We start from the raw sequence: 17,471 nt of genomic DNA, 5'->3' as shown, positions 1-17,471 counted from the left end.
AACTACAATGGTGAGAAACGATCAGCTCAAATGTTACCTGTTATCTTTGTGCCAGCCTTTGCCTCCTGAGGAACACCCACTCCATATTCATTTTCTGCAATAACTCTGAAATAATAGATGGCCCCCTCCTGCAAGTCCTCCAGCCTGTAAGTCAGTGCATGGCAATTGCTGGTCACAGACACCCAGGCCTTCTTACTGGCCTCACGTTTTTCAACATGATAAGCCTTCACTGCACCACCGCCATCATTCTCAGGAGCTTCCCATATGAGTGTTGCAGAGTCCCTGGTCACTGATGAAACGTTAACATTGACAGGAGGACCAGGCGAATCAAGCACATTGACAACTATTGGCAACGTTGCTTTTCCCAATGGTGATTCAATTGTGACACAGTACTCCCCAGAGTCATTTCTAGTTGATTTCTCAATTGTTAGTGAAGTGCTGGAGTCTGTTGAATCAATGGTGCCTCTGATCCTCAGATCAGTGCCCTCCTTGGCCCATTCTACTGATGGAACAGGTTTGCCCTTGAACAGCACATTGAGAGTAAAGGCTGTGCCATGCTTGACAACAAGAATTTTGCGCATCTCAACGTCTACATCAAATGATGGCTCGGCAGTTCTATCCATTGCCACAGCTGCATCTGAACATTGGCTGCGCGCACTGCAACCAACTTTGTTTATGGCCTTGACACAGAATTCATATTCTGCATCTGTCTGTAATCCAGTGATTGTGAACTCCAAGCTCTTGGTAAGAGGAATAGCCTCAAGCCATCTTTTCAGATCTTCAGGAGATTCAGGTTCCTCTTCTTCATCGTCATATTCCTCCTCCTCTTCTTCTGTGACTTCTGGTTTGGGTTTGTGGATGTAGTCTCTGTATTCTACACTGTATCCAAGGATGGGAGCACCACCATTATCTGTTGGAGGCTTCCAGACAATGGACACACTTTTCTTTGTTGAGTTCACAATTTTTGGCCTGGTTGGGCGTGAAGGGAAAACCACAGGATCTACTGCTCTGAAGGAAGCAGATGGTTCACTTGGAAGACTCAGACCAGCAGCATTTTCAGCATAGACCCTGAAGTCATACTCACAACTCTTGCGGAGTTTGGTTGCGACTGCAGTACATTCAACAACTGGATCTCGGTTTACACGTACCCAGCGCATTCCTGTCTTCTCACGGCGCTCAATCACATATCCAGTGACTTGACTGCCTCCATCACTTGCTGGCTTGCACCAGGTAAGAGTCATTGAATCTCCAGTTATGTCAGTGACATCAACACCGACTGGAGCAGAAGCAAAAGTGTATGGATCTGTAATCTTTACAGTGTCACTCTCCAGGGCCTCACCAAGTCCATGCTTATTGACAGCCAGAACCCTGAAGACATATTCATTTCCCTTCAGCAGTCCTGTTACTTTATAGAATGTTCTAGTGACATCCCCCTTCACTAGTGTCCATGCCAAGCGGCTGGTCTCACGCTTTTCAACAACATAATGTGTGATGTCAGCACCACCAGCCTCCTGAGGTGGACCCCATGACAGAGTGCATGCTTCAGCAGTTAGGCCTGTGATTTGGAGAGGTCCTGCAGAGGGCCCTGGTTTATCAATAACCACACAATTGATTGGCATGCTAACTGTTCCTCCAATATTTTGTAGAGTCAGGGTATACTGTCCAGAATCTCTTCTGATGCAGTCCTTTACAATGACAGAGGTGCTGGTATCTGTTGAAACAATCTGGATTCTGGCTCTGAGCTCAATCTCTTTACCATTTTTGGTCCAGGAAACGACAGGGGTGGGGCGGCCTGCCAAATCAGCATTAAGCTTCAGAGTTTCTCCTGCTTTGACAAACACTGTCTCTCTGAAATTGACATCCATCATGATGCGTGGTGGGTCTACATCATCTTTGACAGTGATGGGGCCAGTGTTGTCAGACGGTTCACTGAACAATCCGGCAGCATTCTTTGCAATAACACGGAAGTCACACTGGCTTCCTTCTGTTAGGCCTGTCACATCATAGTAGGTCTCAGGTACATTGGTGAAGTTACACCTTGTCCAGCGTCCCTGAGGAAGATCTCTGCATTCAATGATGTAGCCAGAGACCTTGGCACCACCATCATACTCGGGTTTATCCCACAACAGAGAGACAGATGTTCTGGTTACAGCAGTGACCACAGGAGTACCTGGAGGATCACATGGATCTCTAGCTGCTACAGCCTCACAGGCCTTGCTGCATTTACCAATACCAGCAATATTTTCAGCATAGACACGGTATTCATACATCATACCCTCTTCAATTCCATTGACTTTGTATTCTGTGTCTTTGATCATTCCTCTGTTCATCTTTGTCCACAGAATACTGGTACGCTCCTTCCGTTCAAGATGATAGCCAAGAACAGGACTTCCACCATCATTGACTGGCTCATTCCAAGTCACCAACATGTAAGACTTCGTGGCCAACTTCACTATAGGCGTGGAAGGAGGTCCAGGTTGTTTGAAGTTGTACTGAGCAGTAATTGCAGGAGAATCCAGATATGTACTTTTTCCATAACGGTTGACTGCATAGATGCGGAACTGGTACTCAGCTCCATGTGTCAGACGGCCAGCCTTGAAAGCTGTTCTGGCAACATTGCTTGCTATCATCTGCCACTCTTGTGTATTGGTATCTCTCTTCTCCACAATATAGTTACTGATGGAGCACCCTCCATCATAATCTGGTGGAGACCAAGAAAGTGCAATGCTGTCAGACGTCACAGCATCAACCTTAATATCTTTAGGTTGACTAGGTTTATCAAGTACAATGACTCCAATGTCTGATGTGACTGTTCCTGCTGTGTTGGCCAGGGTTATCTCATATTTGCCAACATGATCTCTGTGAGCCTCTTTGATAATAATTTTGGATGAAGTTAAAGTATTTAAGATGGTTACTGATGATGTTTGCTTCAAAGGAAGGCCATCTTTCTTCCAGGACACAACAGGCTTAGGTCTTCCTCTCACTGGGACGTCAAGAGTGAGGTCATCTCCAGCTTTCACACTGTATGTTTTGAACAGTAAGTTGATTGAGGGCTCAATGGCAACATCCTTTGCAACTACAGGTAACCCCACATCTTTTGGTTCACTCTTCCCTTTCTCGTTAATAGCAACAACTCTGAATAAATACATTTCATTTGGAGTTAGGTTAGGAATAGTTGCTTCAGGCACCTTGACTGTGCATGCTGTGCCCCATTTTTCTCCACTCTTGGCCTTGAATTCAACATTGTAGCACATCACTTTACTTCCACCATCATGAGCAGGTTTTTCCCAAGCCAGTGTCACACTGGTCTTTGTCACGTCCACAACAGTAACCTTGCTTGGTGGCAGAGGTACCTCGGAAACTTTGACTTCTTTGGTTTCAACCATCTGTCCTTGGCCATATTCATTAACAGCACAGACTCTGAAGTAGAAAATGCCCCCTTCAGGAAGCTCTTCAATCTTGAATGAGTTGCCAGTGCAATTGCTGGTTACTGTAGTATATGCCTTCCTGACAGACTCTCGCTTCTCTACAATGTAGTTTGTGATTTTAGAGCCACCATCAGTACATGGAGTGTCCCAGGCAAGAGTCACTGAATCTTTCTTCAGCTCCTTCACAGCAAAGTTCTGCGGTGCACTTGGTGTATCCAGAACTCTCACTGCAACAATGGCAGATTTGCTACCACTGCTGTTCTCCAGGCTAAGCGAGTATTTGGCACTGTCAAATCGGTTAACATTATCAATCACAAGCATGGTGTATGAACTAGTGGTGTCAATAGCAGCCCGCTCTGTGAGAGAACCCTCAACTTTTTCCCATTTCACAGCAGGTTGAGGTCTTCCTCTAATGGTGACAAACAGACGCAGAGTGCCTCCAGCGCGGACAGATATTACCTTTCTGAGATCAGCATCCAGCTCAATCTCTGGTGCTTCCACCCTATCAGAAGTCACAACAGTACCATGGACAATAGCAGCCTCTCCCACTCCCTCAGAGTTGATGGCACAGACACGGAACTGATATTCTCCACCCTCCTTCAGTTCTGAGATAGTGAGTTTAGTGGCTTGAATGCCCATAGGTGGAGTGCATATGGTCCATTCTTTTTCAACTGCTGCCCCCACCACTGGTGCTACTTCTTCCTCCTCTGTGGATTCTGGCACTGGTGTATACTCCCTCATCTCAACGATGTAGCCCTTGATGTAGGCACCACCGTCAAAGTCAGGTTTGCCCCAGGACAGCGACACTGAGGACTTTGTATAGTCTGTCACCTTAGGATGGTGCGGGGGTCCAGGTGGTTTTGTGGCATCACATGCTCTGTAGAACAGGGACAATTCACTGAGGTCTCCCATTCCAGCTTCATTCTCAGCTGCTACACGGTACTCATAGAAGTGATCTGTCATTAGACCCATAACTTTGAAGTGGGTATCACTCAGTTTTTGTCTGTTGCACTTTGTCCACCTAATACTGTCTTTGTCCCGTTTTTCAAGGTGGTAACCTTGAATGTCAGCTCCCCCATCCTGTTCTGGAACAGTCCATGACAGAACCATTGAGTCCTTTGTGATCTTGCTGGCTTCTGGAGTTCCAGGAGCACTAGGTGGCTTATAAGGATTGCTGGCAATGATGGGCTCACTCTCAAGATAGTCACCAACACCATATTTGTTGACAGCCCTTACCCTAAAAATGTATTCATTTCCCTGGAGCAAGTTTTTTAGTTTACAGAATACAGTTCGGATTTCTGATGCGGCCACTGTCCAGGACAAGCTGCTAGTCTCCCTCTTTTCCAGGATATAGTGAGTGATACTAGCCCCACCATCCAGAGTTGGCTCAGCCCAGGCAAGGGTACACCTATCAGCCATGACTCCTGTCACGTTCAAGGGTCCTGTGGGTTTGCCTGGTTTATCAAGGACTTTAACAGTGATAGGGATGTTTTTTGTACCACCCAAGTTTTTGAGAACAAGGTCATAGTGGCCACTGTCAAGCTTGGTTACATCCTTAATCGTTATTGCTGCATGCCTGGGTGTGGTTTTCACCTCAATACGCAGGGCCTTATCCATTTCTTTATTCTCCTTGAGCCAGAAAACATCAGGAATGGGTTTTCCATAGATGTCGGCATCAAGAATCAAGTGTTCTCCAGCACTGACGACAATAACATCCTTGTATTTTGGGTCCATTGAGGCCCTTGGTGCCTCAATTTCATCAGTAGCAGTAATAGGTCCAGAACTGTCTGATGGCTCACTAAAGACTCCAGCTGCATTTCTGGCAATAACTCTGAATTCATATTGTTCATTCTCTGTGAGACCAGTGATGATGTATTCAGTCTCAATTATGTTAGTGAAGTTAGCTCTTATCCAGTGCCCACCAGACGATGTGAGCTCGTTCATTTCCACAATATAGCCATTTACTTTGCTGCCACCATCATACTGAGGCTTGGTCCATTGAATCTTGATTTGGTTCTTAGAAATAGCTATAGCTTCTGGTACACCAGGGGGATCACATGGATCACGAGCAACAAATGACTCAGATACTTTACTACATCTGCCAATCCCAACAATATTTTCAGCATACACTCTGAATTCATACTCAATACCCTCTTCCAGATTGCAAATCTTGAACTGAGTATCAGTGATAAGAGTTTTGTTCAGTTTGTTCCACAGGATGCTGCTTCTTTCCTTGCTTTCCAGATGGTAACCAATAACTGCACTTCCACCATCACTGACTGGCTCATTCCATTCAATTATCATCATCTCCTTTGTTGCAGATTTAACATATGGTGTTCCAGGAGGCCCAGGTGGTTTGTATGGATACTGGACAACAATAGACTTGGAGTCCAGAGGAACACCCTTTCCATATCTGTTTTCAGCTATGATTCTGAATTGGTATTCTGCACCAGTCTTCAGTTTGGTGACTTTAAAAGCTGTTCTAGCCAGCTGTGTGGTGACTGACTGCCATGTTGTGGTTGTGGTGTCTCTCTTCTCCACTATGTAATTCCTAACCTGACATCCACCTGTGTACTCTGGAGGTTCCCAGGAAAGATGGATGAAAGTGTTACTCACTTCAACAATGTTGACTGGACCCTTTGGTGGGCCAGGCTTATCGAGAATAATGACAGCCATATCTTCAGTGATTGTTCCAGAAGTATTGCTTGCTGTGACTGAATATTTACCAAAGTCTTCCTTACATGCCTCATTTATCTGAATTCCAGAAGTTGTGGGAGTGTTTAACACATTAACTCTGGATGTCACCTTCAGAGGTTGACCATCCTTGGTCCAGGAGACTCTAGGTTTGGGCCTGCCAAGCACAGGGAACTCCAACTTCAGATCTTTTCCAGCTAATACACTGTAAGTGTTGAACTGCATCTTAATACTTGGCTCCATGGTCATGTCACTGGCTACAACAGGTGCAGCAAGGGCCTTTGGCTCACTCTTTCCTTTCTCATTGAAAGCAATGATACGGAATAGGTATTCCGTTCCACTTGTGAGGCCTGTGACAGTGCCTTCGCATGTCTTTGTATTTGTAGCAATTCCCCACTTATCTGTACCTTTAGGCTGCATCTCAATTAGGTAGCCACCAATTCTGCTGCCTCCATCATGCTCAGGTTTCTCCCATGACAGCGATGCACTGGTCTTGGTGACATCAGTTAGAAAGACTGTTCCAACTGGAAGAGGTACCTCAGAAGCCTTGGAAGCCGTTTTTGTTTCAACAGCCTGACCAATTCCGTATTCATTCTCAGCCATGACTCTAAAGTAATACATAGCCCCTTCAATCAGGTTCTCAACTTTGAATGTTGTCTTGGTGCATTTCACTGACACATTTGCATATGCCTTTCTGGTTGATTCACGCTTGTCAATGACATAGTTCTTGATCTTTGAACCTCCATCAATGAGGGGTGCATCCCATTCAAGTGTGACAGAATCCTTTTTGACATCTTTAACCACAAGGTTTTGTGGGGCCCCAGGTGTATCCAGAACTTTAACAGCAACAAACTCAGACACAGAGCCACTGCTGTTGGTCAGAGTCAGACTAAATTTTCCTGAGTCACTTCTGTCACATGAGTCTATGGAGAGTTGCGTGAAATTCAAAGCTTTCTCAACCACTGCCTTTTCAGGTGGCTCCCCCTCATCCTTTGTCCACTTAATCTCGGGCATTGGCCTGCCCTTGAATGGAATATGAATTCTGACAGAGCTGCCGGCTTTCACAACAATGCCCTTCCTCAGCTCAGAATCCAAGCGAATCTCTGGTGGTTCAACCCTTTCTTCTGGCATAGCTGTTCCGGCAAGAGCAGCTGGCTCACCAACCCCTAGTTTGTTCATAGCACTGACCTGGATCTTATATTCCTGGCCCTCTGTGAGTTTGGTGATCTCATACTTGTTGACCCGCAGGCCAGTGGATGGTGTAACCATGGTCCATTCTTCCTCCTCAGCTTTGCAGACTTCAACAATGTATCCTTGAATAGTGCTGCCACCATCAGACAGAGGCTTACCCCATGCCACAGTAATAGAACTCTTCGTGGAGTCAGTTATATTCACATATGATGGAGAACTGGGTTTATACTTGGGATCACAGGCCTTGTAGTACGAACTTGGAAGGCTTGACTCTCCCATTCCGACTACATTCTCAGCAGCCACTCTGAACTCATACTCATGACCAGTGCTGAGGCCTGTCACTCTGAAGGAGAGGTCGGTAACTTTCTGTCTGTTACATCTGGTCCATTTGATTCCAGCTCTATCCTTCTTTTCAATTATGTAATTTGTAATTTCACTGCCACCATCAGTCTCAGGGGCAGACCAAATGATGGTCATTCCATCATGGGCAATGTTAGAAACATCTTCAATGTGAGGTGGACCAGGAGGAACAAATGGAGACCTCATGACCACTCCAGCAGACTCCAGTGGATCACTGACACCGTAATTGTTAACTGCTGTGACACGGAATACATACTCATTGCCTTCTAGCAATTTGGTGACTTTGTAGCATGTGGTATCACAGCTGTTGCAAACAAGAGTCCAAGCTAGACGGCTGGTCTCTCTTCTTTCAATGACATAGTGTGTGATGGGACTACCTCCATCATGTAAAGGAGCGCGCCATGCCAGTGTGCATTTATCCTCAGCCACTCCAGTAACATGAAGGGGTCCTTCACATGGACTTGGTTTGTCCAGAACCACAACTTTGAATGGAACGGTTTCATTGCCAGCCTCATTTGTTAGCTGAAGCGTGTACATTCCGCCATCAACTCTGGCAGCATCCTTAATGACAATCAGTGAATGGTTTTCTGTGTTTTTGACCTCTAATCTCAGTGTATTCTCAATCAGAATTTCATCCTTGAACCACTGAATTGTGGGTGGTGGCTTGCCATGGACATCTGCATTTAGCTTGAAAGTTTCTCCAGCATGAACGACAATGGTCTTGGTGAATGCAGGGTCAATGGAGAATTTGGGAGCTTCCATCTTGTCACTGGCAGTGATTGGCCCACTGTTGAAGGATGGCTTACTGATGGTGCCAACTGCATTTTTGGCAATGACTCTGAAGTCATACTGGGTATTTTCAGTCAGACCAGAGATGGTGAAATGGGTCTCAATCACATTAGTGAAGTTTGCCTTTACCCACCGGCCCTCTGGAAGATCACGCTTCTCCACAATGTAGCCAGTTATATTACTGCCACCATCATATTCAGGCTTAGTCCACTGAATGACAATGGTATCTTTGGTCACATGGATGGCCTCAGGGGTGCCAGGAGGATCACATGGGTCACGGGCAACACAGCCCTCTGAGACTTTACTGCATCTGCCAATGCCTACAATATTTTCAGCATACACCCTGTATTCATACTCAACACCCTCCTCCAGTGGGTGACTCTTTAAGTTAGTTCCGTTAATTAGTGTCTTGTTAATCTTCACCCAGAGAATACTATTCCTTTCTTTTCTTTCAAGATGGTAACCAAGAACAGGGCTGCCTCCATCTGTGACAGGCTCATGCCACTCAACAATTTGGTGGTCTCTAGAAAGAGAAGAGATGAAGGGAGTGCCTGGTGGGCCAGGCTCTTTGTATGGATACTGAGCAGCCACAGCAGATGAATCCAGTCCATGACTTTTGCCATAACGGTTCTGAGCAATGATCTTGAATTGGTATTCAGCTCCAGTCTTTAGCCGAGGGACTTTCATGCTGGTTCTTGCACAGTTAATGCTTACATTCTCCCATGTTGTTGTTGTTGTATCTCGTTTTTGTACAATGTAGTTTGAAATCTGGCAACCACCGTTGTGTTTTGGTGGGTCCCATGAAATTGTGACACTCTGGGTTGTGATCTCGTCAAATCTCACAGGTCCAGATGGAGGGCCAGGCTTGTCAAGTACAATAATTTCCAATGTTGTGTCCTTCTTTCCAGCTGAGTTGACTGCATTTATGCTGTACATGCCACTGTCATCGCCTGCTGCCTCTTTAATGCTTAATGTTGTATGTGTTTGTGTGTTATGAATATTTATTCGGGAAGTGAATTTCAAAGGTGCTCCATCTTTGGTCCATGCAATTGTTGGTTTAGGACGTCCAAAGATGGGGATGTCAATGTTAAGGTCTTTACCAACATGGACACTATAGCTGCTGAAAGCCGGTCGAACATCAGGCTCGAACACTAAGTCCTTAGTCATGACTGGGCCAGCAAGGACTTTGGGGTCACTTTTTCCTTTGTCATTGATTGCTGTAACTCTGAACAGATACTCCTCTCCAGGGTTCAAATTGGAAACAGTAGCCTCCATTGTCTTATATGTGTTAACACCGGACCACTTTTCGTGGCCCCTCAACTGCACCTCTAGCAAGTATTGCATGACTCTGCTCCCACCATCATATTCTGGCTTTTCCCAGGCCAAAGAGATGCTGGTCTTCGTTTGATCTGTAACAGTCAAGCTCTTGGGAGACTGGGGTGCCTCTGAGACCTTCAGTGGGTCAACAGTGATTGCAGGCAGGCCAGCACCATGTGCATTTTCCGCAATGACTCTGAAGTAATAACTACAGCCCTCTTGAAGTGGTTCAATCTTCCATGAAAGAGCATGGCAATTCGTTACAACAGCAGCGTATGTTTTGCGTGTACTCTCTCTCTTTTCCACAATGTAGTTCTTTATTTTGGACCCACCATCTAAAAGAGGGGCTTCCCAAGCCAGTGTCACAGACTGGTTTGTAATTTTTTGTACTTTCAGGTTCACAGGAGCGCCTGGTGTGTCAAGAACACGAACAACAACAAAGGCAGACTTGGTGCCACTAGAATTCTCTCCAGTGATAGTGTATTTTCCGCTGTCAGTTCTGCTCATCTTGTCAATGACAAGTGCTGTGTAACTGCTGGTCACCTCAACCTGAGCAGTCTCCTTAAGTGCAGTATCATCTTTGTCCCACTTGATGGTAGGAGAAGGTCTTCCTTTTATTGGAATAAACAATCTAAGTGAAGCCCCGGCTTTAATGGTCACAATCTTTCTTAGCTCTGGATCAATATCAAGGTCCGGCTCTTCAGCCTTGTCCTGGGCAATGACAACTCCACAAACATCAGCATTCTCACCAACTCCAACCTTATTGATAGCACACACTCTGAACCTGTATGCCTGGTTTTCTTTCAAGTTTATGACTTCAAACTTGGTCTTCTTGACCCCTGTTGGTGGAGTGCACATTATCCATTCCTCAGCAATTGCATCAGGGGCAGACGTTTCAGCAGCTGTGGCCTCAGCAGGTACCTCAGCTGGTACTGCTGGCTCTGTGGTAGTGCAATACTCAACAATGTATCCCTGGATCTCACAGCCACCATCACAGAGAGGCTTGCCCCATGACAAGAATATTGATGTTTTGGTTGTGTCAGCAACTCTTGGGTTCTGTGGTGGGCCAGGTCTTGAAACGGGATCGAGAGCTTTGTAGTAAACAGTTGGGGAGCTTGGCTCACCTACACCAACAGCATTCTCGGCAGCAACTCTGAATTCATAACTGTGGTTTTCCAAGAGGCCAGTGATCTTAAAGGTCAAGTCTGATACTGGTTGCCTGTTGCATCTGGTCCACCTAACACCCTCTTTGTCATGCTTTTCAATGATATATCTAGTGACAGGACTGCCTCCATCTTCAGAGGGAGCTTCCCATGTGAGCACCATTGAATCCTTTCGAATATGTGAGAGCTCCAAGGCCTTGGGGGATCCAGGGAGTATGTAAGGGTCTTTGATTATCACAGCAGAAGATTCAATTGGTGCACCCACACCAAACTGATTGACAGCATGGACTCTGAAGATGTACTCATTTCCTTCAAGGAGCTTGGTGACCCTAAGACAAATATTCTGTACTTTTGGATCAACAACAGTCCAAGCTAATCTACTTGTCTCTCTCTTCTCCACAACATAGTGAGAGACATTACTGCCACCATCTTGTAGTGGTGGTTTCCATGCGAGAGAACATCTGTCTTTAGCTATTCCTGTTACAACAAGAGGTCCTAGAGGTTCTCCAGGTTTATCTAGAACAATTACATTGATCTGTACAGACTTTTCTCCTCCTGGATTTTTCAGCAGAAGAATATATTGTCCTCCATCGGCAAGTTTAGCTTCCTTCACAGTGATACAAGCTTTGGTGGTTGTGTTCTTAATCTCTCTATGGATAGTGTTGCCCATTTCCTGCTCTCCCTTCATCCAGTGGATGGAGGGTAATGGTTTGCCACGGACATCTGCATCAATTTTGAAGCTGTTTCCAGCATTAACCACAATAGTCTGTGTGTATTCTGGGTCAATGCTGACTCCTGGGGGCTCAATCTCATCCCTGGCAGTAATAGGACCAGTGCTGTAAGAGGGCAGACTGAAAACACCAGCAGCATTTCTGGCAATGACACGGAACTCATAATCATTGTCTTGCACAAGTCCAGTTGCAACATATTCTGTCTCTATGACATTAGTGAAGTTTGCCTTCAGCCAACGACCCTCAGGAAGCTCCTTCTTTTCCACAATGTAGCCTGTAACCTTTGCTCCTCCATCATACTCTGGCTTGGTCCAAGTGATGGTAACAGAATCCTTTGTAATCTTTGTTGCCTCAGGAGTACCAGGAGGATCACAAGGATCTCTAGCAATGTGGCCCTCAGACACTTTACTCACTTTACCAATGCCAACAATATTTTCAGCATAAACCCTGTATTCATACTCCATTCCTGGTTCTAGGCCAGTGGTCTTGAAGGTTTGGTCAATTATAAGAAACTTGTTCAGTTTGACCCAGAGGATGCTATTTCTTTCCTTGCGCTCAAGATGGTAACCCAAGATTGTGCTTCCACCATCATTAACAGGTTCATTCCAAGCCACCAGCATGCTGTCCTTTGTGCATGCTGCAATGGAGGGTGTTCCTGGAGGTCCTGGGAGTTTGTATGGATACTGAGCCACAATACATTCTGAGAGGAGAGCTGGGCCTTTTCCATATCTGTTTTCTGCTGTGATTCTAAACTGATACTCAGAACCTGTCTTCAACCTGCCCACCTTGATTTTGGTCCTTGCCAGATTTGGAGAAACAACCATCCAGTTAGTGGTGCATGTGTCTCTTTTCTCCACAATATAGTGTTTAATTGTGCACCCACCATCATACTCTGGTGCGTTCCAGGAGATGGTTACACTGTCAGAGGTTACCTCCTCCATCTTAACTGGACCACCTGGTTGACCTGGTTTGTCGAGCACAACAATACCAATGTCTACTGTAGTCTCTCCTGCTGTGTTGCTAACAGTAATGTGGTAGTGCCCAAAGTCATCTTTAGATGTCTCTTTTATATTGAGGTTCAGCAATGTTTCTGTTGAACCAAAGTTTACCTTGGTAGTTCTCTTCAGAGGCTGACCATCTTTTACCCAGGAGACTGCAGCTTTGGGGCGGGCAATATATGGAATCTCCACTGTAAGGTCCTCACCCGCCAACACACTGAATGTGTTGAACAATGTTTTGACAACGGGTGCAATCACAAGATCTTTTACGATCACAGGCACACCAATTTGTCGAGGGTCACTTGTTCCCTTCTCATTTCTTGCTGCTACTCGGAACATGTACTCATCACCTGCATTGAGGCCACTAATGGTAGCTTCAGTTTCTTTCACAATCACAGCCTGGCTCCACTTATCAACACCTTTCGGCTGGATCTCAACAACATAACAGCCCACCCTGCTGCCACCATCATGCTCTGGCTTCTCCCAGGAGAGTGTGACACTATTTTTGGTGACATCCTCTAGAGTAATTTTGCCTGGTGGCTGTGGTTTCTCAGACACTTTTACTGATTCACTGGTCTCTATGGGCAAGCCAATGCCGTACTCATTCTCTGCTAAAACTCGGAAATAATAGTTGCATCCTTCCAGGAGTTGATGAACTGTAAAAGTGGTGTGATGGCATGTAGCACTAACTGTAGCATATGCTTTTCTTGTGGACTCACGCTTTTCAACAATGTAGTTCTTAACCTTGACTCCTCCATCATTCAGAGGTGGATCCCAAGTCAGAGTTACAGATTTGTTTGTTACAGCACTGATCTTCAGATTCTGTGGAGCACTTGGTGTATCGAGCACCCTAACTTGTACTGTGGCTGTCTTGGAACCTGAGCTGTTTTCAATTGTAAGGTTGTACTTTCCAGTATCAAACCTGTTGACATTTTCTATTACAAGCAGTGTGTATGAAGTTGTGCTGTCAATGGTTGCCCTCTCCACAGGTTCACCATCATCTTTAGTCCATTTAGCCTGAGGCGCTGGTCTTCCTCTGATGGGCACAAAAAGTCTAAGTGAGCAACAAGCTCTAAGGCTGACAGTCTTGCAAAACTCTGCATCCAAATCCATCTCAGGGGGGAGGAGCCTGTCTTCTGCTTTGGGATTGCCAGGAACAGATGCTGCCTCTCCAATTCCTTCACTGTTCACAGCAGAGATGTTTATCTTATACTCCTGGTTCTCCTTTAGGTTGAGGATAGTGAATAAGGTCGCGAGGAGTCCTTGTGTGGGTGTCACAATGGTCCACTCCTCTTCCCCTTCCTTTTCAGATGGGATACAGGTCTCAACAATGTACCCAGTGATATCAGAACCACCATCATACACTGGTTTGTTCCAAGCAACAGTAATTGAGGATTTGGTTGTATCCAAGATTCTGGGATTGCATGGAGGCCCTGGTTTTTCCAGTGCATCGGTAGCCTTATAGAATGGACTTGAGTTACTTGGTGCACTCAGTCCAGCAGCATTCTCAGCAATTATTCTGAATTCATATTCATGTCCAACAACAAGACCTGTTGTCCTGAATTGAAGATCTTTGACCTTCCTCTTGTTGCATTTGACCCAGCGGAGGCCTATTCTGTCTTTCTTTTCAATATTGTAGTTGGTGATTGGGGTTCCACCATCACACTTAGGTGGTTGCCACATAACTATCATTGAATCTTTGGTGATAGCTGTCACTTCAGGATTTTCAGGTTGGTCAGGCACCACATATGGATTGTTTGCAAGAGTAGGTTCTGAATCAAGAGGCTCGCCTTGTCCATATTTGTTGATTGCCATAACTCTGAATATATATTCATTTCCTTTGAGCAGCTTGGTGACCTTAAATTGTGTAACCTGGAGGTCTGAGGCCACACTGGTCCAAACCAGTCGGCTTGATTCACGCTTCTCAATTGTGTATCCCTCAATCTTAGCACCACCATCATCTTCAGGTGGGGACCATGTCAGTAAACAATTTTCAGCTGTGACATTGGATACCATAAGAGGTCCAATGGGTGGTCCTGGTCTGTCCAGTACTTTAACTTTAAAAACATGTTTAGAAAATCCGCCAACATTTGTGGCTGTCAAAACAAATTCTCCTCCATCTGATCTGACAGAGTCCTTGTTGGTGAGAGTGGTCGTCAGTTCTGTAAACTTGACATTCAGTTTCAGTGTGTTCTCAACCTCTTTTCCATTTTTGGTCCAAACCATGGATGGGGTTGGCTGACCAGCAATGTCAGCATCAAGCTTGAATGACTCCCCTGCCTTTAGCAGAACAACATCCTTAAAGATAGCATCAACCATGATGCGTGGCTCAATAATATCATCTTTGCAGGTAATTGGATCTGAGGGGTCAGATGGCAAACTTATGGCACCTGCAGAATTTCTGGCTATGACACGGAACTCATAAGAGGCATCTTGAGTCAGTCCACTGACAGTGAATGTTGTCTCAATGATATTGGTAAAGTTGGCTCTAATCCAGCGGCCATTAGGAAGTTCTCTCTTCTCCACTATGTAGCCAGTGATTTTGAAGCCACCATCATACTCAGGCTTTGTCCACTGAACAGTGATGACATTTTTGTTAACGAATATGGGCACAGGCTGGCCTGGTGGGTCTACAGGGTCCAAGGCCAGTATCCCTTCTGAGGCTTTGCTGGGCTTGCCTATTCCAGCCATGTTTTCAGCCATGACACGGAACTCATAGGCAACTCCATCCTCAAGCCCAGAGGATTTGAAGATGTTTCCTTTCACAAGACTCGTGCTGATCTTGTGCCACATTATGCTGCTTCTTTCTTTTCTCTCAACATGATATCCAATGACTTCACTTCCGCCATCAGATACAGGCTCATTCCAGCCAATTGTTATTGAGTCCTTGGTAAACGATATAACAGTAGGTGTGCCAGGAGGTCCAGGGACTTTGAATGGATAGGCAGCCACCATTGCCTCTGACAGGATAGGGGGTCCAGCACCATACCTGTTCTTAGCCTTTACTCGAAACTGGTACTCTGATCCAGTAGTTAATCGACTGGCTTTGAACATGGTACGGATGACTGTGGAAGACAGCTCTGTCCATGTCTGGGAAGTTGTGTCTCTGATCTCAACCAAATAATTGTTGATGGGAACACCGCCGTCATTCTCTGGTGCATCCCATTCAAAGATACAATAAGTGCGAGATATCTCCAGAATTTTTAGTGGTCCCTTTGGTGGCCCAGGAACATCATGGACTTTCACAATGATTTTGTCAGACACAGAACCAACAATGTTCTTTGCTGTCATGGTGTACACACCACTGTCTGCTCTGGTGCACTCATTGATAGTGAGGATAACAGTAGCAGAAGTGGTCTCCACATTTGTTCTCTGTGTGAGCTTCAGGGCTGTGCAATCCTTTTGCCAAGAGACAGTTGGTCTGGGGCGCCCCATAACTGGAATTTCAACTTTTATGTCATCTCCTGCCTTAGCAATGACAGTCTTCTGACAGACACCACGCAGATCAAACTCTGGCAGGGAAGTTGCATCCTTAACAGTAATGGGTTTACTCTCACGTGGAGCACTTCTACCTGAATGATTGACAGCCATTACACGGAAAATGTATTCTTCATTCTCATTGAGATTCTTCACTGTGAAATCCATGCTCTTGACCGTTGTTACATGGGCCCACTGATCAGTTCCCTTCTTCTGGGCTTCAAGGACATAACCTGTAATCCTGCTTCCACCATCGTGCTTGGGTTTAGTCCAAGCCAAGCTCACAGAATTCTTCGTGATATCAGTTGGAATGATACTCTCTGGAGGAGTCGGTGCCTGAGATGCACGAATTGGATCAACTGTTTCAACTGCCTCACCAATACCATACTCATTCTCTGCAGACACTCTGAAGTAGTATTCACACCCTTCACCAAGGTCAGCAATAGACACTGAAGTTGTTGGACAGTTTGTAACAACTGTAGCAAAAGCCTTGCGTGTTGACTCTCTCTTTTCAATTACGTAGTTTGTAATCTTGGCTCCACCATCAATGAGAGGCATTTCCCACATCAGAGTAATGCTTTGCTTATCAATTTTGACTGGTTTTAGGTTGAGAGGAGGTCCAGGTGAATCCAAAACTCTCACATTAATAGAGGCACTCTTCTTCCCAGCTGTGTTTTCCAGAGTAAGCTCATATTTTCCTGCATCAGTCCTCGAACTTTCAGGGATGATCAGCATTGTAAATGACTCTGTGCTGTCAATGACAGCCCGAGGGACAGGACTGCCCTCCTTGGTCCAGGTGACTGCAGGCGTAGGACGTCCCTTGATTGGCACAAAGAGCCGAATGGAGCAACCAGCCCTGACAACAAGTGTTCTTCTCAGCTCAATGTCAAGCTCTAAATCTGGTTCAGCTGCACGCTCAACTATCTCAACCAGTTCCTGAGTTTCAGCAGGTTCACCTGTTCCCTTAGCATTCACAGCACTAATTCTGAAATTGTATTTTGCACCCATTTCCAGCCCAGGAACAACAAACTCTGTGATTCTCAAAGGAGATGAAGGAGTATCCTTCACCCATTCTTCTGTTCCCTCTTTTTTGTGCTCAATCACATATCCAGTGACTTCAAGACCACCATTATCAAGTGGTTTTCCCCAGTTCACAGTAGCAGTGGTTTTGGTTGTGTCTGTGACTCTAGGATTTACTGGAGGTCCAGGCACATCTACAAAACATAAAAATAGTCATTTTCTCATTTTAGAACAAAAAAGAATAGAGCATTTCATGGAAGTATTAAAATATTAAGAAAATTTCAACGCTGGATTTTAACTTTT

The 17,471-nt window shown here is 45.4% G+C and overlaps 1 protein-coding gene across 1 annotated transcript in view; it reads right to left on the bottom strand.

Moving 5' to 3' along the window:
* Nucleotides 1-17,471, bottom strand: part of LOC147251636 (titin-like) — a 196,372-nt gene that overhangs the window by 26,211 nt on the left and 152,690 nt on the right. The window contains exon 191 of the mRNA XM_086221099.1: nt 38-17,362. Within this exon, the coding sequence (XP_086077225.1) occupies nt 38-17,362 (17,325 nt within the window). The remainder of the gene's footprint in view (nt 1-37; nt 17,363-17,471) is intronic.

Source organism: Aulostomus chinensis, chromosome 12 (genome assembly GCF_037954235.1).
Source record: "Aulostomus chinensis isolate RoL2024-O1b breed Wild chromosome 12, RoL_Achi_v1.0, whole genome shotgun sequence".
NCBI lineage: Eukaryota > Metazoa > Chordata > Actinopteri > Syngnathiformes > Aulostomidae > Aulostomus > Aulostomus chinensis.
This window is presented reverse-complemented; position numbering and strand designations above follow the sequence as displayed.